General features: G+C 43.8%; 1 protein-coding gene across 2 annotated transcripts in view; it reads right to left on the reverse strand.

The window, feature by feature from the left end:
• Positions 1 to 4,330: 4,330 nt before the first annotated feature.
• LOC106564776 (zinc finger protein with KRAB and SCAN domains 1) overlaps positions 4,331 to 23,151 on the reverse strand; it is a 30,360-nt gene continuing 11,539 nt past the window's right edge. For both annotated transcript variants that reach the window (XM_014131139.2, XM_014131138.2), the window contains 3 exons: positions 5,225 to 5,430; positions 4,879 to 4,998; positions 4,331 to 4,631 (listed from right to left, as the gene is read on the reverse strand). In XM_014131139.2, coding sequence (XP_013986614.1) covers positions 4,545 to 4,631; positions 4,879 to 4,998; positions 5,225 to 5,430 — 413 coding nt within the window. In that variant the 3' untranslated portion in view covers positions 4,331 to 4,544. The remainder of the gene's footprint in view (positions 4,632 to 4,878; positions 4,999 to 5,224; positions 5,431 to 23,151) is intronic.

Genomic DNA, 23,151 nt, shown 5'->3' on the forward strand with positions numbered 1-23,151 from the left:
GCTGAGTAAACACATTCTAAATAGGCTGACGATAACTCCTGATAAAGTTGGGTAGCTGATATTCAGAGCTTAAATAGCCAAATTGATTATTCACAGGAATCAGGACTAATAAATGCAATGCAATGGCCTGTTTTACAAAGGGTGGGCCATGGTAGGTTACACCCCAGTAAGCATGAGCTGACTTCTGTCTTTTTTTGGTGTTTTACAAATGGTAGGTTCTCCACACAGATGGGCATTCATAAAATTTAATTTCAGACAACACTGAAGGCTACACCTCAGTATGTACTGACTGATGCTGACGCCTTTTGGACGTCTTTTTTTGGTGCAGTTCAGGACTGGCCTTGATTTCCACATCCACAGACATTGGTTTTTGGTTCGGTCTAGACCAAATCTGAACCAATCGTCGTCTATGATTTGGGCCAAGGATTAAATTACTTATTTTCAACTTTCATTCAGAACCAAAATTGAGCCTAATTTCAACATCCGGGGATCTCGCCTATGGTGGCAGAATGGCAAAGATTGGTCTTGGATGTTTGTCTGTGTAAATCAGATGTTATTTAGACGGTCCATGAATCTGCTTATACTAACGTGAGTAGATCACCAACAACGGTCAGGCATGTTGATTGCAGTCTCCAGTTCTTTATACCTCAGTGTGTGGACCCAGCACTGGAAGTCAGGTGGGAAGAGCCTCCAGCTAATTGAACTGGGTCATGTGCATGATGGCACACAATGAAAAACATTTATAAAACTTTGCAACGGAAAACAAAAATGAGTGTTTCTTATTGGACAAGTCCAGGTAGTTGCCCTCCCTGTGTCAGTCCCTTTTCTTCTATTTGGTGCCAAATGAACACAACCCTCCTTGATAGCAATGGTCGCCTGAGCCAGGCACTGCACAAATTCATTCATTTGTTTTCATAATAAGCAAGAGTTAATGCCCAGCTGTTAGATAGTTGAGATTATTTATAGATTACAGTTAAATCAATTGTGTACGATTTTTATCATAAAATGGAAATATTTGGTTGGGTGCAAGTTATAATACAAAATCTTTGTCCACAGGCACCATGGTCATGATATATTGGAAAACCTGGCCACCCACGGCGAATTCACTGAAATGTGGGATAAATTAGCTCCGAAGAAAGAGCGAGAATCCCTGAGGGAGGTCATCAGCAACCTCAAAGCAATGGCTGACCAGTGACGCGAGCCTACCAGATGAGCTAAATGCCTTTTATGCTCGCTTCGAGGCAAGCAACACTGAAGCATGCACGAGAGCACCAGCTGTTCTGGATGACTGTGATAACGCTCTCTGTAGTTTATGTGAGCAAGACCTCTAAACAGGTAAACATTCACAAAGCCCCGTGCCAGATGGATTACCAGGACATGTACTCAAAGCATGCGCGGACAAACTGGCAATTGTCTTCACTGACATTTTCAACCTCTCCCTGACTGAGTCTGTAATACCTACATGTTTCAAGCAGACCACCATAGTCCCTGTGCCCAAGGAAGCGAAGGTAACCTGCCTAAATGATTACCGCCCAGTAGCACTCACGTCGGTAGCTATGAAGTGCTTTGAAAGGCTGGTCATGCCTCACATCAACAGCCTCCTCCCGGGTAACCTAGACCCACTCCAATTTGCATACCGCCCCAACAGATTCACAGATGACGCAATCTCAATTGCACTCCACACTGCCCTTTCCCACCTGGGCAAAAGTAACACCTATGTAAGAATGCTATTCATGGACTAAAGCTCAGCATTCAACACCATAGTGCCCACAAAGTTCAGCACTAAGCTAAGGACGCTAGGACTAAACACCTCCCTCTGCAACCGGATCCTGGACTTTCTGACGGGCCACCCCCAGGTGGTAAGGGTAGGAAACAACACGTCTGCCAGGCTGATCCTTAACACTGGGGCCCCTCAGGGGTGTGTACTTAGTCCCCTCCTGTACTCCCTGTTCACCCACAACTGCGTGGCCAAACACGACTCCAACACCATCATTAAGTTTGCTGACGACACAACAGTGGCAGGCCTGATCACCGACAACGATGAGACAGCCTATAAGGAGGAGGTCAGAGAACTGGCAGTGTGGTGCCAGGACAACAACCTCTCCCTCAATGTGAGCAAGACAAAGGAGCTGATCGTGGACTACAGGAAAAGGTGGGCCGAACAGGCCCCCATTAACATCAATGATGGGGCTGTAGTGGAGCAGGTCAAGAGTTTCAAGTTCCTTGGTGTCCACATCACCAACGACCTATCATGGTCCAAACACACCAAGACAGTCATGAAGAGGGCAGGACAAAACATTTTTCCCCTCGGGAGACTGAAAAGATTTGATATGGGTGCCCAGACCCTCAAAAAGTTAGACAGCTGCACCATCAAGAGCATCCTGACCGGTTGCATCACCGCCTGGTATAGCAACTGCTCGGCATCTGACCATAAGGCGCTACAGAAGGTAGCTCCTTTGTCTTGCTCACATTGAGGGAGAGGTTGTTGTCCTGGCACCACACTGCCAGTTCTCTGACCTCCTCCTTATAGGCTGTCTCATCGTTGTCGGTGAACAGGCCTGCCACTAATGTGTCGTCAGCAAACTTAATGGCTACACTTGTTGTATTCGTCGCATGTGACAAATAAAGATTGATTTGATTTTTTATTTGACCCCTTAAAACAACACATTTCACTGCACCTATTCAGTGGTGTGAAATACTTAAATAAAAATACTTCAAAGTACTACTTAAGTAGTTTTGGTGGGTATCTGTACTTTACTATTAATATGTTTGACAACTTTTAATTTTACTTACTTCATTACATTCCTAAAGAAAATAATGTACCTTTTACTCCATACATTTTCCCTGACACCCAAAAGTACTTGTTACATTTTGAATGCTTAGCAGGACAGGAAAATGATCAAATTCACACACTTATCAAGAGAATATTCCTGGTCATCTCTACTGCTTCTGATCTGGAAGACTCACTAAACACAAATGCTTCATTTGTAATTTATGTCTGAGTGTTGGAGTGTGTCCCTGGCTATCCACAACAACAAAAAACATTAACATTGTGTCGTCTGGTTTGTTTAATATAAGCAATTTGAAATGTATACTTTTACTTTTACTCTTGATACTTAAGTATATTTAAAACCAAATACTTTTAGACTTTTACTCAAATAGTATTTTACTGGGTGACTTTCACTTTTACTTGAGTCATTTTCTATTAAGGTATCTTTACTTTTACTGAAGCATGACAGTTGGGTACCTTTTCCACCACTGTATCTACTGTGTGACAATAAAACATATATATTTTTTTACCTTCTCTCCAGATGAGTGTGCGAAGTAGGCCTACATCAAATTAGCATTTTCCAAACTTTACTATAGCAATACCCTTTTCACTTCCAAAAGCCTGAGCAAAATTCCTAATATGTTCAGAGCACAGCATCAAGGGTGTTGACTCACTACGAATTTGACCAAATCATTTTTGCGTCTTTAAGCTTCACTGACTCCTTGTCCAAGTCCTGAATCCTCAATAAGGCAATATGAACCACATTCAAAGCACTAAATGACCTTGTCCCAAAGTTCCTGTCTGATCTACTAGCCCAACAGTGATCTACTGAAATTGTACTCATCAACTCAGGGGGGCGCTCAGATCATCAAGCATTGAACCTCTTGCACCCTGCTATCGCCCCCTTCCCTGTGACACTGTTGAGTAATGTAATTATCTCTGAACCCTCCACTCTCTCCCTGAGCCCATGTCCCAGACAGAACAGCAACACCAGCAGAGCTACAGCACCCCTCATTCTAAAAGAACACCTCTACTGAAATGATGTAGTCCAGGGCTCAGTGCCCTTTTTTATACATACACAACTTGGGTATCGACTGCATGAGAATTTAACACGTCTGTGACAGAAAGAACACCCTGAGAGAACATTGCCGAAGATGACCTCATGTCTCTTATATCTGATGTTCCTTACAGCAGTGGAAGAAGTGCACCTGTGTTTGGTCTCTCCCCTTCCTGCTCTGACCTGTGTGGCAGGCTGACCTGTGTGGCAGGGAAGCAAGCCAACTTTCAAACACATTGACAAGTGTTGCTTCCAGTGCTCATAAAGGTAGACTACATGGTAATGAAGAATGGCTTTTCTGTATATAGGTCATGCAAGTTATGTGTATTGTGTAATCGTGTAGTATGTGTAATAGTTTCTCTGCCATTCTAAATGTAAACATTTATAGGCCTACATCAAAGACACTTTTTAAAACCATGGTGAAATAAAGTATACCAATGTGTTCCTACTACTAAGAAATATGACAAATTAAAAATAAATTAAATCAAGTAAAACACAAAAACTCCCTTTTTAAAGTAATTTATTAACCTCTTAATTAATCAGTAGAACTTGACTGTGGAGTTCAAAGACTGTGAATCAAAGTTTAAATGTCAAGCTTCAAATATTGTGTTTGTGTTGACAATAAAATGCTTTTAAAGAATTGTAGATGTATGGTGATGCAGCAGCAGGGTTAGTTCATTCCAGAATGCTTTGACAAACTGAAATTCCAAGTCCATGTCAATTACACTGGTCCACCAGAAGGTAGCTTGGAGTTGGAAAGGCAGAATGTGGGACCTCAAGCACGACAAAATGGCAGATCATTGTCTGAAAAGAGAGAGACAGACATCATCAGATACTTAAATATTTTAGGGCCAGTTTCCGTGGCCCGGATGAGCCTGGACCAATCTCCACTGAAAGTGCTTTTTAGTCCAGGACTAGGTTTAATCTTGGTCTGGGAAACTGGCGAATACTGTGTATATCATAAGAGCTCAGGTAATCTTATTAATATATACTGTAGGCTAACTATTTACTTCAAGGTGAATGGTGATTTAGCAGGTAAAGTATACATTACCTTGAGATCCAGAGAATTCTGCAGGCTGCAATCAGCCAAGTTTACATTGGCTTCATTCTTACACACAGTCTGTCCCACTTTGACAGTCATGGTGTGCTTCACCCGAGCAGGAGGGTAAATCTAAAAGTCAACAGAAATATTTACGTAAGGTGAATACTTTAATCTACGTTTATACTTTAAATATTCTCATTCAAGTCTAGTGCCAAATCCAAGGACATAATTACAATTTTTTGTTAAATTAGTGATTAAGTATTTTTTCAGTTCAGTTAGTTCTGAAGTATTTATAACTATTATAAAACAAATAATATTTTACTGCAAGTGGTGTGCAAGTGTGCAGTCTACAGACCTGTGGTGTGGCAGATAGAATGTCGACGACCTTGTATGCAAAAGCATATTTGTTCATGCGATTATGGAAGGCAATGGCAAAGTTGGCTGCCTCTGTGATATCAGAGCCATAGGAGTACTGTCCGGAATTGTCCCCCAACACACAAGAGATCATGGTGAGTGCCGCAAGAATTGTGCAAAAAGCATTCATCTCTGCACCATTCAAGTCTGTGGAAGAAAGAGAGCATATCTTTTACATATTTTGCCATTAGAGATTTGTTCTATTTTTCATTCTTTAAAACTTCTCTAGGGTAGGGGGCAGTATTTTGACGTCCGGATGAAAGGCATGCCCGTAGTAAACTGCCTGCTACTCAGGCTCAGAAGGTAGGATATGCATATTATTTGTAGATTTGGATAGAAAACACAAGTTTCTAAAACTGTTTGAATGATGTCTGTGAGTATAACAGAACTCATATGGCAGGCAAAAACCTGAGAAAAATCCAACCAGGAAGTGTGGAAATCTGAGGTTTGTAGTTTTTCAAGTGATTGCCTATACAGTATACAGTGACTTAGGGTTCATTTTGCACTTCCTACGGCTTCCACTAGATGTCAACAGTCTTTAGAACGTTGTTTCATGCTTCTACTGTGAATAGGGAGAGAATAAGAGCTCCTGGAAGTAGATGAGAGAGAAAATGACATGAGCTCAGTGGCACGCACTCACATGAGAGTTAGCTGTGTTCCTTTTCTTTTTTGAAGACAAAGGAATCGTCCGGTTGGAATATTATGGAAGATTTATGATAAAAAACATCCTAAAGATTGATTCTATATATCGTTTGACATGTTTCCACAAACTGTAGTATAACTTTTTTGCCTTTTCGTCTGAACTTAATGCGCGAGCACAGCGCATTTGGAGTACTCGACTGAACGCGCGAACAAAAAGGAGGTATTTGGAGATATATATGGACTTTATCAAAATAAATGAACATTTATTGGGGAACTGGGATTCCTGGGAGTGCATTCCGACGAAGACCATCAAAGGTAAGTGAATATTTATAATATTATTTCTGAGTTTTGTTGACTCCACAAAATGGCGGGTTTGGTTTCGTGTCTGAACGCTGTACTCAGATTATTGCAAAGTGTGCTTTCGCTGTAAAGTTTTTTTGAAATCTGACACAGCGGTTGCATTAACCTCTTACATCTAGACGTTCCGCTAGCGGAACACCTGCTCCATTATCCAATGATGGGCGTGGCGCGAAATACAAACTCCTCTAAAATCCGAAAACTTCCATTTTTCAAACATATGACTATTTTACAGCATTTTAAAGACAAGACTCTCGTTAATCTAACCACACTGTCCGATTTCAAAAAGGCTTTACAGCGAAAGCAAAACATTAGATTATGTCAGCAGAGTACCCAGCCAGAAATAATCAGACACCCATTTTTCAAGCTAGCATATAATGTCACAAAAAACAAAACCACAGCTAAATGCAGCACTAACCTTTGATGATCTTCATCAGATGACAACCCTAGGACATTATGTTATACAATGCATGCATGTTTTGTTCAATCAAGTTCATATTTATATCAAAAACCAGCTTTTTTACACAAGCGTCCCACCTAGCCCATAGAGGTTAAAATGGTGTAAAATAGTTGTATGTTTGAGAAATTTGAATTATGAGATTTTTGTTGTTTTGAATTTGGCGCCCTGCTATTTCACTGGCTGTTGGCAGTGTCCCGCCGGTGGGATGCTCGCGTCCCACATACCCCAGACAGGTTTTAAGATAGCATAAAAGGCCAACTAAGCATATTAGAGGCATCAGGACTAGCTAACCTTCAGGTTTTGAAAGAGCACGTATTGAACAATGGGGCAGGTTGAGAACAGGATTATCTTCAATATATGAATATCGTCTGAGAGCTCAGCATATTTTATGATAAAACGACATTGTAAAAATGTGTGCAGTACGTTGAGCACAATAATCAACAAAATACTCAGCCCAGATAAGACATCCCTTTATTATGAGACACATGATTGCAGGTGGTAAGGTTGTTGGATATAATTCCAGTCAAAACCAGACCTAGGCATTATACAAACAAGCTGGCATGTAGAAACTGGCATGAAATATCCTATATTTGCTGTGTAATATATTTTCTGTGTCAAATAATAACATTGTTTAGAAATGTCTTAACAGAAACCATATGCTACCGTACATCTAGATACATTAAGTTGACACCTTTGCCTTGAGATTAAGAGAGACTTTAAAACAGGAAAAACATGCTCACCTGCAAGCTGCCTGACTGCTGAGTCATCTTCTAGCAGCTATTCTAGTTTACCCTGGTGAGAATATGCCGTCCTCCTCTTTGCTCAAGCGAAACATAGCATCAGTGACTCTCTTCCACTTTCACATCTATTGTGTTCAGCTGGCCCTGAATTCCAATGATTAATCATTTCCACAGAGGTGATTCACCGCTACTGCTGCAGCAGACTGCAACTTGTTTCTGTATGTATCCCTTGACCAGTTTGCATCGAGAGAGAAAGCAGAACAACACATTTCTTGCTGGATGATGCCTCAGGAGTCCTTTATTTACTGTATAACCCAACGCAATTACTTTCTGTCCTCGGGGTTAGGTTTCACAAAACCAGGAGGTGACCTTTGACAGTATACAGGTGAGCTCAGTGGAAGCCACTCCTACTCCTCAGAACAAACAGTTATAACTTATACTGACATTCTGCTGCTCAGACTGTTAGTTTGTGTATCAACATGGCAGAAGCCATAGACTTGATCCATTTTTCAATCTATCTGGATCTACTGGGGTGGCAGGTAAGAGCTCTAGAGCATTGGGCCAGTAACCAAAAGGTTGCTGGATCGAATCCCGAGCTGACAAGGTAAAAATCTGTCGTCCTGCCCATGAACAAGGCAGTTAACCCACTGTTCCCCAGTAGGCCATCATTGTAAATAAGAATTTGTTCTTAACTGACTTGCCTAGCTAAATAAAGGTTAAATTAAACAATAAAAAATACTGAAGGTTCCAGTGACCATTCCCTGTGGATACAACTTACTTGAATGGTCGGTCCACTTAGATAATTGAAGTAGAAATTCTGCACCAATATTTAACTTTTAAAAGCCCACATAGAAAACTCAAATCTGCATTTTGACATGTCACTCCTCATGTTTTTCCAACTTATAGTACAGTGGGGGGGGAAAAGTATTTGATCCCCTGCTGATTTTGTATGTTTGCCCACTGATAAAGAAAGGATCAGTCTATAATTTTAATGGTAGGTTTATTTGAACAGTGAGAGACAGAATAACAAAAATATCCAGAAAAACGCACGTCAAAAATGTTATAAATTGATTTGCATTTTAATGAGGGAAATAAGTATTTGACCCCCTCTCAATCAGAAAGATTTCTGGCTCCCAGGTGTCTTTTATATAGGTAACGAGCTGAGATTAGGAGCACACTCTTAAAGGGAGTGCTCCTAACCGCAGCTTGTTACCTGTAAAAAAAAGACACCTGTCCACAGAAGCAATCAATCAATCAGATTCCAAACTCTCCACCATGACCAAGACCAAAGAGCTCTCCAAGGATGTCAGGGACAAGATTGTAGACCTACACAAGGCTGGAATGGGCTACAAGACCATCGCCAAGCAGCTTGGTGAGAAGGTGACAACATTTGGTGCGATTATTCGCAAATGGAAGAAACACAAAAGAACTGTCAATATCCCTCGGCCTGGGGCTCCATGCAAGATCTCACCTCATGGGGTTGCAATGATCATGATAACGGTGAGGAATCAGCCCAGAACTACACGGGAGGATCTTGTCAATGATCTCAAGGCAGCTGGGACCATAGTCACCAAGAAAACAATTGGTAACACACTATGCCGTGAAGGACTGAAATCCTGCAGTGCCCGCAAGGTTCCCCTGCTCAAGAATACATATACATGCCCGTCTGAAGTTTGCCAATGAACATCTGAATGATTCAGAGGACAACTGGTGAAAGTGTTGTGGTCAGATGAGACCAAAATGGAGCTATTTGACATCAACTCAACTCGCCGTGTTTGGAGGAGGAGGAATGCTGCCTATGACCCCAAGAACACCATCTCCACCGTCAAACATGGAGGTGGAAACATTATGCTTTGGGGGTGTTTTTCTGCTAAGGGGACAGGACAACTTCACCGCATCAAAGGGACGATGGATGGGGCCATGTATCGTCAAATCTTGGGTGAGAACATCCTTCCCTCAGCCAGGGCATTGAATATGGGTATTCCAGCATGACAATGACCCAAAACACATGGCCAAGGCAACAAAGGAGTGGCTCAAGAAGAAGCACATTAAGGTCCTGGAGTGGCCTAGCCAGTCTCCAGACCTTAATCCCATAGAAAATCTGTGGAGGGAGCTGAAGGTTCGAGTTGCCAAACGTCAGCCTCGAAACCTTAATGACTTGGAGAAGATCTACAAAGAGGAGTGGGACAAAATCCTTCCTGAGATGTGTGCAAACCTGGTGGCCAACTACAAGAAACATCTGACCTCTGTGATTGCCAACAAGGGTTTTGCCACCAAGTACTAAGTCATGTTTTGCAGAGGAGTCAAATAATTATTTCCCTCATTAAAATGCAAATCATTTTATAACATTTTTGACGTGTTTTTCTGGATTTTTGTGTTGTTATTCTGTCTCTCACTGTTCAAATAAACCTACCATTAAAATTATAGACTGAGCATTTCTTTGTAAGTGGGCAAACGTACAAAATCAGTAGGGGATCAAATACTTTTTTCCCCCACTGTAAGATTTTAATCCACTTAAAATAAAAATGTCGCCAATTTTTTTTTTACCATCATTGTAAAGCCCTAGTTCCTTTGCTTTGACAAAGTTTTCTTAAGATTTGATGGTTGAGTAAGCTTGGGAGGAGGTCCTGAGTGAATGTGTGCATCTGTGTTTGTGTGAGAGAGCAAGTGTGTGTGTGTGTAGATAAGAACATAACTAGAATATTACAAGATGTTTGTGACTAAAGTCTCAGTGATGTTATGTCACTAAGAATAAGTTTCACTGATTCTTTGTCTCCACTAGGACCGCCTTTATGGGACGGCAAAGCTGGGAATGGACCCCCCACATAGAATTTGTCAAATTAAGTTTTTTTTCTCACAGACAGCTACAGCTAGCTTCATTAGGTTTGAGTTGATTTTATTTTTACAGGGACAGTGCACAGTAATCAACGTTTCAGTAAAAGTGCCGGTTTTAGCCAGCTGATGCTGAGCTCACCTAGCAGCCTGCTAGCCCGACCACAGAGGTCGAGGAGCCTAGCAGCCAATGCAATACCCACCCTTCCCCCCGTGCTGCCTGCTGACCAACAAGAACAGGAAGAGCCAGCACCAGCAGCACGAGAGTATGATCACAACAAGCACCTGCACCTCTGTTACCCCAGCCACTAGCACCTCACTACCTCGGTGATGAGGAGCCAGTACAGGTTTGTCTTGACACTTACTCAATACTTTTTCAATGTGTGTAGCTCCCAGTACAATTTCTTTAGGAAACCCACGATGGCTGCACAGTACACTGGGAAAAAATGTAAAATATTTCTTGATCAGAGATAGACTGGCCACGGTGTCAGTCATTTTGAAATCAAGTGACAATATCACAGAGATGCTGGGTGAAATCAAATCTACTTGTGCATATGGCACAGATGTGAGACTTGAGGCCACAGGCTTATTGAAAGCAGTGACAGAGCCAAGTTTTTTAAGTTGACTCACACAATCCTGGGGCTCCTCGACCTTCCTAACACGTTACTGCAGTATGAAGCTATTGATCTGCACACTGGTTTCAAACTTGTCCGCAGTACATATGAGTGCGCTGAAAAATCCTTGGGAGGCATGCCAGGAGGCACAAGCACACCATCTCCAAGCAAACGACAGAGCCTCACGAGTAAAACTCTGCAAGACTATGTAGTTGAAAGAACACTGGGTCAGCATGATGATAGAGAAGAGAGGGAGTGTAAATGACTTTTCTTGAGCACTTTAGATGCCATGCTGGGGGAAATGTCATCACGATTTAGCGAAAGAAATTGTCAACTGGTGGGAAGCTCTTATGTGCCATGGATCCTGAGAGCCCAAACTGTTTGAATGTGAACATGGTCGAGCCATTGTTGGATCTAACCAAAACTGAACCAGTGGAAGAGGAGTTTATTGTGGCTTGCACATTCTTGTGAAGTGAAATTGCAATCACAGCCAGCAACAAAACAAATGTACAACACTCAAGTGTTCTTCAAAGATATTGCGGGCCTTTGTCAGTAATGCAGACTGCGCTGTTGGTACTGCAACATGGATTAACATTTGGGGGCATTTACAGCAATGTGTAAAAATGTGTTCTCCATCATAAAGAACGTATTCAGTGAACACAGACATAGCTTGTTCAGCTGGCAAACTTCTCATGATGTTCAGCACATCATCGAGGAGGCTGCAGCTCTTCTAAATGGTAAGTTACAACCTTTATGGCCCTGGCTGCCATACCAGAAATGAAAAACTCATTGGTTTTCCCTCATGTAAGCCTGGTTGTTTGGCATATTTTTTGTATGTAATGTAAAGTTACTTTAGGCCTTTGATTTTTACTTCAATGCATGTTAGATTTATCTGTGATTCTTAATGTCATTGCTTGCTTTGCAGCTCTAGTTGCTGTTGATAGATAAACTATTCTTAACGTTACAGCATACGATGACATTCTAGACGATTCTGTGCTATCAACTTTGTGGCAAGAGTTTGGGGAAGGCCCTTTCCTGTTTGAGCATGACAATGCCCCCATGCACAAAGCGAGGTCCATACAGAAATGGTTTGTTGAGACTGGCCTGCACAACTTGACTGGCCTGCACAGAGCCCTGACCGAAACCCCATCAAACACATTTGGGATAAATTGGAACGGCGACTGTGAGCCAGGCCTAATCGCCCAACATCAGTGCCCGCATTAATGTTCCAAATCCTAGTGGAAAACCTTCCCAGAAGAGTGGAGGTGGTTATATCAGCAAATCGGGGACCAACTCCATACTAATGCCATGTAATGAGATGTTCGACGAGCAGGTGTCCACATACTTTTGGTCATGTTGTGTACTATGGGGGAGAAGCACTCTCGCAACTTCGGTTGAAGGATATACAATCCCGCTGAGGCTCGGATTCATTCCTTTAATTATTCCGCTATTCACCTCGGTATGAAATGGTATATCAATCTCCCCAGGGTGAGAGTAAAAAGTTGGGTCTCTGTCCACAAGGGGACGCCCCTCCCCCATAGGTGGCTCATTAATGTGATTCATTGCTGACTCCTGCCTGTAGCTCACTAGTCCCTATAAGATGTCTAGTGATACCGGTTATGGGCTCTATAGACGTATTAGTTGTTGGTAGCGGAGTCAAGGGAACGAGCAGGGTTGGACACGACCACGCTATTATCCCACAGTCTCTATGTTTCATATGAGCCCCAAAATGAGCTGTCTGTCTCCAGCTCAATGTATTTCATTCCTGGGAATTAGATTCAATCACAAATCACCCGTCTGTTACCACAGAAGGGGTCAGTTTTCCAGAGTTGTCTGTCCCATTCTCAGCTAGGTTACAAGGCGCTTTGTCGCCAGTACCTATGACTGGTTGGTAGGGTAACCTCCACAATAACATTTTTTAAAGCATGTGGTACTGCGCTGGGTGCCAGATGGTTACCGGTACGCATCTTACAGCCTTAAACGAGTGAGGCTTGTTGTGACAACAGTACCCAAAAGTGGCACTGCCAATCGGGGTACGTCACTGATTGCTGTAGCCCCGTGTACCCAGAGTGGGACGAATTTTAGGCAAACCCTTTCAACTGAGTTCCACAGTGTTCACGGCTGTCAAAAGTGTTGCGTCTCCCACATGTGAGTTCAATGAAAAGTGTTTCCTTCTTCACATTCAGAAACACAATTGTCAAGAGTGGTGGAAGTGGACGAAGAACCTCTCCCATTACCCAAGGTGGTGTCCTGCCCCTTCAGATGGCACTTCACGGGAGTTTCGCCGCCTGCTTCGACCAATGGCATGCATGCACAGTGTCGCCCTGGATCATGCGATCAGTGAACTCAGGGTGCAGGCTACCATTTCTTGTGTATCCCCCACGTTTCTGCAGCATCTGTTTTCTGCCCCTCCCAAAAGATAGAATTTGTAGATAATTGGCCCTCTTTCTGGGATTCACCCACAAACAGGACCAAGCCTGGCCTGCTGAGGAGTGACAGACTCTATCCTAGCTGGAGGGGTGCTGTCATCTTATCTACGAACATAGACAGCGCTCTAACTCCCCTAGCTCCACAATGAGATAGGGTGCAGGACAGGCAGCAGGCTGTTAGCCAGCCTGCCAGCTTAGTGGAGCCTGCCACTAGCAGTCAGTGTAGTCAGCTCAGCTATCCCCATTGAGACAGTGTCTGTGCCTCGATCTAGGTTGGGCAAAACTTTTGAGCTTCTAGTCATGAAATCTATGCAGCCTGCTCAATCACTTTTTATAGCTACTGTTTCAAATCCAATTATATTAGTAACATGCGCTGAATACAAGAGGTGTAGACCTTACAGCGAAATGCTTACTTATGAGCTCCTAACCGACAGTGCAGTTTAAAATAATACGGATAAGCATTAGAAATAAGTAATTAAAGAGCAGCAGTAAAAAATAACAATATATACAGGGGGTGCCGGTATACAGAGTCAATGTGCGGGGGCACTGGTTAGTTGAGGTAGTATGTACATGTAGGTAGAGTTAATTAAAGTGGCTATGCATAGATGACAACAGAGAGTGGCAGTGGTGTGGTGTTGGGGTAGGGGGAGGCAATGCGAATAGTCTTGGTAGCAATTTGACTAGATGTTCAGGAGTCTTATGGCTTGGGGGTAGAAGCTGTTTAGAAGTCTCTTGGTCCTAGACTTGGCGCTCCGGGTACCGCTTGCCGTGTGGTAGCAGGGAGAACAGTCTATGACTAGGGTGGCTGGAGTCTGACTATTTTTAGGGCCTTCTTCTGATTCCGCCTGGTATAAAGGTCCTGGATGGCAGGAAGCTTGGCCCCAGTGTGATGTACTGGGCCGTTCGCCCTACCCTCTGTAGTGCCTTGCGGTCAGAGGTCGAACAGTTGCCATACCAGGCAGTGATACAACCAGTTAGGATGCTCTCAATAGTGCAGCTGTAGAACCTTTTGAGGATCTAAGGACCCATGCCAAATCTGTTCAGTCTCCTGAGGGGGAATAGGTTTTGTCGTGCCCGCTTCACAACTATCATGGTGTGCTTATACCATGTTAGTTTGTTGGTGATGTGGACACCAAGGAACTTGAAGCTCTCAACCTGCTCCACTGCAGCCCCGTCGATGAGAAGGGGGGCATGCTCAGTCCTCTTTTTCCTGTAGTCCACAATCATCTCCTTTGTTTTGATCACGTTGACAGAGAGGTTGTTGTCATGGCCCCACACTGCCAGGTCTCTGACCTCTCTATAGGCTGCCTCGTTGTTGTCTGTGATCAGGCCTACCCCTGTTGTGTCATCAGCAAATCTAATGATGGTGTTGGAGTCGTGCCTGGCCGTGCAGTCATGAGTGAGCAGGAAGTACAGGAGGGGGCTGAGCACGCACCCCCGAGGGGCCCGTGTTGAGGACCAGCATGGCGAATGTGTTGTTACCTACCCTTATCACCTGGGGGTGTCCCGTCAGGAAGTCCAGGATCCAGTTGCAGAGGGAGGTGTTTAGTCCCAGGGTCCTTAGCTTATTGATGAGCTTTGAGGGCACTATGGTGTTGAACGCTGAGCTGTAGTCAATGAATAGCATTCTCACATAGGTGTTCCTTTTGTCAAGGTGGGAAAGGGCAGTGTAGAGTGCAATAGAGACTGCATCATCTGTGGATCTGTTGGGGCGGTATGCAAATTGGAGTGTGTCTATGGTTTCTGGGATGATATTGTTGATGTGAGCCATGAATAGCCTTTCAAGTCACTTCATGGATACGGACGTGAGTGCTACGGGTCGGTAGCCATTTAGGCAGGTTACCTTAGTGTTCTTGGGCACAGGCACTATGGTGGTCTGCTTAAAACATGTTGGTATTACAGACTCGGACAGGGAGAGGTTAAAAATGTCAGTGAAGACACTTGCTAGTTGGTCAGTGCATGCTCGCAGTACACGTCCTGGTAATCCGTCTGGCCCTGCGGCCTTGTGAATGTTGACCTGTCTAAAGGTCTTACTCACATCGGCTGCGTAGTGAGTGATCACACAGTCTTCCGGTACAGCTGGTGCTCTCATGCCTATTTCAGTGTTATTTGCCTCGAAGCGAGCACAGAAGTAGTTTAGCTCATCCGGTAGGCTTGTGCCACTGGGCAGCTCTCGGCTGTGCGTCCCTTTGTAGTCTGTCATGGTTTACAGGCCTTGCCACATCCGACGAGCATCAGAGCCGGTGTAGTACAATTTGATCTTAGTCCTGTATTGACGCTTTGCCTGGTTGATGGTTCGTCGGAGGGCATAGCGGGATTTCTTATAAGCTTCCAGGTTAGGGTCCCGCTCCTTGAAAGTGGCAGCTCTAGCCTTTAGCTCAGTGCGGATGCTGCATGTAATCCATGGCTTCTGGTTGGGGTATGTACGTACGGTCACTGTGGGGATGATGTCATCGATGCACTTATTGATGAAGCCAATGACAGATGTGGTGTACTCCTCAATGCCATTGGAGGAATCCCAGAACCTATTCCAGTCTGTGCTAGCAAAACAGTCCTGTAGCTTAGCATATGATTCATCTGACCACTTTTTTATTGATCTAGTCACTGGTGCTTCCTGATTTAATTTTTGCTTGCAAGCAGGAATCAGGAGGATGGAAATATGGTCAGATTTGCCAAATGGAAGGAGAGGGAGAGCTTTGTATGCGTCTCTGTGTGTGAAGTAAAGGTGGTCCAGAGTTCTTTTCCCTCTGGTTGCACATTTCACATGCTGATAGAAATTTGGTAAAACTGATTTAAGTTTCCCTGCATTAAAGTCCCCGGCCACAAGGAGCGCGGCCTCTGGGTGAGCGTTCTCTTGTTTTCTTATGGCGGAATACAGCTCATTCAATGCAATCTTAATGCCAGCCTCTGACTGTGGTGGTATGTAAACAGCTACAAGGAATACAGCTTATCGTGAGAAACTCTACCTCAGGCGAGCAATAGCTCGAGACTTCCTTAGATTTCGTGCACCAGCTGTTGTTACAAAAATACATATACCGCCGCCCCTTGTCTTACCAGACGCCGCTGTTCTATCCTGCTGGTACATCGTATAACCAGCCAGCTGTATGTTGATATTGTTGTCATTCAGCCACGACTCTGTGAAGCATAAGATGTTACAGTTTTTAATGTCCCCTTGGTAGTTTAATCTTCCCAATAACTTGTCCATTTTATTGTCCAAAGATTGCATGTTTGCAAGCAGAATTGAGGGGAGTGGGGGTTTATTTGATCGCCTCCGACTCCTCAGAAAGGCAGCCTGCCCTCCGGCCTCTTTCTCTCCCTCCTCTTCACGCAGATCACTGGGGTCAGGGCCTGTTTTTTGTTTTTCCCTCACTCAACTTTTTTCATTAAACTTTTTCACCCCGGATGCTTTATCTGGGAGTGGTTCGTCAGGACCTCCACCAGCCGAAACTAAGTAGTAACATTAACATGATGCCTTCTAATTGCAGTCAATGTCCTCATAATATACAGGAGAACGATCGCCTTATGGCGAGGATAGCTGTGCTGCAAGCCCAGCTTCAGACACAATCGTTAGGTAAGGGTAATTTAAGTGTAGAAAAGGATGAAACAGCATCTGTGACACCAGTAAGCACAGACAGTAGTTTAATTCCCCTCGCACAATCCCCGCAGCCGGACAATTTTCTCATGGCTTCTGGAAGGAAATGCAGTAGGAATGCTCCACCGGTGTCGCTCATTCAGCCGACAGAAACTTTCAACCGGTTCTCCCCATTAACCTGTTAGGGCTAGGGGGCAGTATTGACACGGCCGGATAAAAAACGTACCCGATTTAATCTGGTTACTACTCCTGCCCAGTAACTAGAATATGCATATAATTATTGGCTTTGGATAGAAAACACCCTAAAGTTTCCAAAACTGTTTGAATGGTGTCTGTGAGTATAACAGAACTCAAATGGCAGGCCAAAACCTGAGAAGATTCCATGCAGGAAGTGGCCTGTCTGACAAGTTGTGTTTCATCTTGGCTCTTTTTATTGAAGACTGAGGATCTTTGCTCTAACGTGACACTTCCTACGGCTCCCATAGGCTCTCAGAGCCCGGGAAAAAGCTGAACGATATCGAGGCAGCCTCTGGCTGAAACACATTATCGCTTTTGGCAAGTGGCCGATCAGAGTACTATGGGCTTAGGTGCGTGCCCGAGTCGACCGAATGCTTTATTTCCTTTCGTCTGTTTACCTAAACGCAGATTCCCGGTCGGAAACAGCGGTTGACATGCTTCAAAGTACGGTAATGGAATATTTAGAATTATTTTGTCACGAATTGCGCCATGCTCGTCACCCTTATTTACCCTTTCGGATAGTGTCTTGAACGCACTAACAAAACGCCGCTGTTTGGATATAACTATGGATTATTTTGAACCAAACCAACATTTGTTATTGAAGTAGAAGTCCTGGGAGTGCATTCTGACGAAGACAGCAAAGGTAATAACATTTTTCTTATAGTAAATTTGACTTTGGTGAGTGCTAAACTTGCTGGGTGTCTAAATAGCTAGCCCTGTGATGCCAGGCTATCTACTGAGAATATTGCAAAATGTGCTTTCACCGAAAAGCTATTTTAAAATTGGACATATCGAGTGCATAGAGGAGTTCTGTATCTATAATTCTTAAAATAATTGTTATGCTTTTTGTGAACGTTTATCGTGAGTAATTTAGTAAATTCACCGGCAGTGTTCGGTGGGAATGCTAGTCACATGCTAGTCACATGCTAATGTAAAAAGCTGGTTTTTTATATAAATATGAACTTGATTGAACAAAACATGCATGTATTGTATAACATAATGTCCTAGGGTTGTCATCTGATGAAGATCATCAAAGGTTAGTGCTGCATTTAGCTGTGGTTTGGGTTTATGTGACATTATATGCTAGCTTGAAAAATGCGTGTCTGATTATTTCTGGCTGGGTACTCTGCTGACATAATCTAATGTTTTGCTTTCGTTGTAAAGCCTTTTTGAAATCGGACAGTGTGGTTAGATTAACGAGAGTCTTGTCTTTAAAATGGTGTAAAATAGTCATATGTTTGAAAAATTGAAGTTTTTGCATTTTTGAGGTTTTTGAATAACGCGCCACGGGATTACACTGGCTGTTACGTAGGTGGGACAATTTGGTGCCACCTACCCTAGAGAGGTTAAGCAACGGGTCGGAGTCAGAGGCCGAGCCTTCTCTGGTCTCTACTCCTCCCGTTACGGGGTCTGAGACACCGAAGCCTCCCACCATTAGCTCTGACCAATTTAAAACCCTAGTCATTGGCGACTCCATTACCCGCAGTATTAGACTTAAAATGAATCATCCAGCGATCATATACTGTTTACCAGGGGGCATGGCTACCCAACGTTAAGGCTAATCTGAAGATGGTGATGGCTAAAGCTAAAACTGGCGAGTGTAGAGAATATAGGGATATTGTTATCCACGTCGGCACCAATGTTAGGATGAAACAGTCAGAGGTAACCAAGCGCAACATAGCTTCAGCGTGTAAATCAGCTAGAAAGATGTGTCGGCATCGAATAATTGTCTCTGGCCCCCTCCCAGTTAGGGGCAGTGATGAGCTCTACAGCAGAGTCTCACAACTCAATCGTTGGTTGAAAACTGTTTTCTGCCACTCCCAAAAGATAGAATTTGTAGATAATTGGCCCTCTTTTTGGGACTCACCCACAAACAGGACCAAGCCTGGCCTGTTGAGGAGGGACGGACTCCATCCTAACTGGAGGTGTGCTCTCATCTTATCTACGAACATAGACAGGGCTCTAACTCCCCTAGCTCCACAATGAGAGGGTGCAGGCCAGGCAGCAGGCTGTTAGCCAGCTTGCCAGCTTAGTGGAGCCTGCCACTAGCAGTCAGTGCAGTCAGCTCAGCTATCACCATTGAGACCGTGTCTGTGCCTCGATCTAGGTTGGGCAAAACTGAACATGGCGGTGTTCGCCTTAGAAATCTCACTGGAATAAAGACCTCTTCCATTCCTGCCATTACTGAAAGAGATTGTGATATCTCACATTTCAGAATAGGGCTACTTAATGTTAGATCCCTCACTTCCAAGGCAGTTAGAGTCAATGAACTGATCATAATCTTGATGTGATTGGCCTGACTGAAACATGGCTTAAACCTGATGAATTTACTGTGTTAAATGAGGCCTCACCTCCTGGTTATACTAGTGACCATATCCCCCGCGCATCCTGCAAAGGCGGAGGTGTTGCTAACATTTACGATAACAAATGTCAATTTACCAAAAATAAACACTGCATTTTCATCTTTTGAGCTTCTAGTCATGAACTCTATGCAGCCTACTCAATCACTTTTTATAGCTACTGTTTACAGGCCTCCTGGGCCATATACAGCGATCCTCACTAAGTTCCCTGAATTCCTATCAGACCTCGTAGTCTTGGCAGATAATATTCACATTTTTGGTGACTTTAATATTCACATGGAAAAGTCCACAGGCCCACTCCAAAAGGCTTTCGGAGCCTTCATCGACTCAGTGGGTTTTGTTCAACATGTCTCCGGACCTACTCACTACCACAGTCATACTCTGGACCTAGTTTTGTCCCGTGGAATAAATATTGTGGATTTTTATGCTTTTCCTCATAATCCTGGACTATCGGACCACCATTTTATTACGTTTGCAATCACAACAAAGAATCTGCTCAGACCCCAACCAAGGATCATCAAAAGCCGTGCTATAAATTCTCCCCTTGGGTTGTGCCGTGGGGGTGATCTTTGTGGGCGATACTCGGCCTCGTCTCACGATGGTAAGTTGGTGGTTGAGATATCCCTCTACTGGTGTGAGGGCTGTGCTTTGGCAAAGTGGGTGGGGTTATATCCTGCCTGTTTGGCACTGTCCGGGGGTATCGTCGGTCGGGGCCACAGTGTCTCCCGACCCCTCCTGTCTCAGCCTTCAGTATTTATGCTCCAATAGTTTGTGTCAGGGGGCTAGGGTCAGTCTGTTATATCTGGAGTATTTCTCCTGTCTTATCCGGTGTCCTGTGTGAATTTAAGTATGCTTTCTCTAATTCTCTCTTTTTCTCTCTTTCTCGGAGAACCTGAGCCCTAGGATCATGCCTCAGGACAACCTGGCCTGATGACTCCTTGCTGTCCCCAGTCCACTTGGTCGTGCTGCTGCCCCAGTTTCAACTGTTCTGCCAGCGGCTATGGAACCCTGACCTGTTCACCGGACGTGTTACCTGTCCCAGACCTGCTGTTTTCAACTCTCTAGAGACAGCAGGAGCGGTAGAGATACTCTGAATGATTGGCTATGAAAAGCCAACTGACATTTACTCCTGAGGTGCTGACCTGTTGCACCCTCTACAACTACTGTGATTATTATTATTTGACCCTGCTGGTCATCTATGAACATTTGAACATCTTTGCCATGTTCTGTTATAATCTCCACCCGGCACAGCCAGAAGAGTATTGGCCACCCCTCATAGCCTGCTTCCTCTCTGTTTCATCCTAGGTTCCGGCCTTTCTAGGGAGTTCTTTCTAGCCCCCATGCTTCTACACCTGCATTGCTTGCTGTTTGGGGTTTTAGGCTGGGTTTCTGTACAGCACTTGGTGACATCAGCTGATTTAAAAAGGGCTTTATAAATACATTTGATTGCTTGACCATCTCGTCGACTGTTCCTGAGGCCTCAGTGACCATTTTGAGGGAGGAAATTTCCTCCAGTCTCCAGAATCAGGCAATCTAAGTGGTTCCCTATGTCAAAGATCCACTACGGCTTTTACATGTGGTCTTTCCTGATTACGAAAAGTTACGTAACTTTGTGTCCCATTCTAGACCTACAGTTGAAGTCGGAAGTTTACATACACTTAGGTTGGAGTCATTAAAACTCATTTTTCAACCATTCCACAAATTTCTTGTTAACAAACTATAGTTTTGGCAAGTCGGTTATGACATCTACTTTGTGCAAGACACAAATAATTTTTCCAACAGTTGTTTACAGACAGATTATTTCACTTATAATTCACTGTATCACAATTCTAGTGTGTCAGAAGTTTACATACATTAAGTTGACTGTGCCTTTAGAAAAAAAATTGTGGACCTCCACAAGTCTGGTTCATCCTTGGGGGCAATTTCCAATCGCCTGAAGGTACCACGTTCATCTGTACAAACAATAGTACGCAAGTATAAACACCATGGGACCACGCAGCCGTCATACCACTCAGGAAGGAGACACGTTCTGTCTCCTGAAGATGAACGTACTTTGGTGCGAAAAGTTCAAATCAATCCCAGAACAACAGCAAAGGACATAGTGAAGAGGCTGGAGGAAACAGGTACAAAAGTATCTATATCCACAGTAAAACGAGTCCTACATCGACATAACCTGAAAGGCCGCTCAGAAAGGAAGAAGCCACTGCTCCAAAAACCGCCATAAAAAAGCCAGACTACGGATTGCAGCTGCACATGGGAGACAAAGATCTTACTTTTTGGATTAATGTCCTCTGGTCTGATGAAACAAAAATAGAACTTTGGCCATAATGACCATCGTTATGTTTGGAGGAAAAAGGGGGAGGCTTGCAAGCCGAAGAACACCATCCGAACCATGATGCACGGGGGTGGCAGCATCATGTTGTGGGGGTGCTTTGCTGCAGGAGGGACTGGTGCACTTCACAAAATAGATGGCATTATGAGGGAGGAAAATGATATGGATATACTGAAGCAACATCAGTCAGGAAGTTAAAGCTTGGTCGCAAATGGGTCTTCCAAATGGACAATGACCCCAAGCATACTTCCAAAGTTGTGGCAAAATGGCTTAAGGACAACACAGTCAAGGTATTGGAGTGGCCATCACAAAGCCCTGACCTCAATCCCATAAGAAAGTTGTAGGCAGAACTGAAAAAGCATGTGCAAGCAAGGAGGCCAACAAACCTGACTCAGTTACACCAGCTCTGTCAGGAGGAATAGGCCAAAATTCACCCAAATTATTGTGGGAAGCTTGTGGAAGGCTACCCGAAACGTTTGAACCAAGTTAAACAATTTAAAGGCAATGCTACCAAATACTAATTGAGTGTATGTAAACTTCTGTACATGTACAGTTTATTACTCAATGTGCAATATATTGTAACTCTTAAAGGCTGACAAGTTTTGAGAGGACTGGCACCTTGTTAACCCTGCATTAGATCATATCGATGAAGGCCACAATGACGCACTTTAAGAAAGCTTAAGGTAACAAAACTCCCACCAGTCACAGCAAGGCACGGCTTCTCTCCTATGTGTGTCTGTTGGTCTACCATCAACTTGCTTGAGCTAACAAAAGTGGGAAGGTTACCCACAAGTGTTGTGTTTTCTCTTGTGTTCAGCCAGGCTTTTTGACTGGGTGAATCTCTTCCCACACTGATCACAACAATAAGGCTTTTCTCCAGTGTGCGTTCGCTGATGTGATTTCAGCTGCTGAGATTGAGCAAATCCCTTCCCGCAGTCAGAGCAGTGGTAAGGCTTCTCTCCTGAGTGTATTCTCTTGTGCTTAACCAGGGTTCCTGACTGAGTGAATCTCTTCCCACACTGATCACAACCATAAGGCTTCTCTCCGGTGTGTATTCGTTGGTGAACTATTAAATCTTTAGAAGAAGTACAGCTCATCCCACAGTCTGAGCAGTGGTAAGGCTTTTCTCCAGTGTGTATTCTCTTATGTTTTACCAGGGTTCCTGACTGAGTGAATCGCTTCCCGCAGTCAGAACAGTGATATGGCTTCTCTCCTGTGTGTGTTCTCTGGTGTATGGTCAGGGTTTTTGAGAAAGTAAAGCACATCCCACAGT

The sequence above is a fragment of the Salmo salar genome, chromosome ssa12 (genome assembly GCF_905237065.1).
Source record: "Salmo salar chromosome ssa12, Ssal_v3.1, whole genome shotgun sequence".
Lineage (NCBI taxonomy): Eukaryota > Metazoa > Chordata > Actinopteri > Salmoniformes > Salmonidae > Salmo > Salmo salar.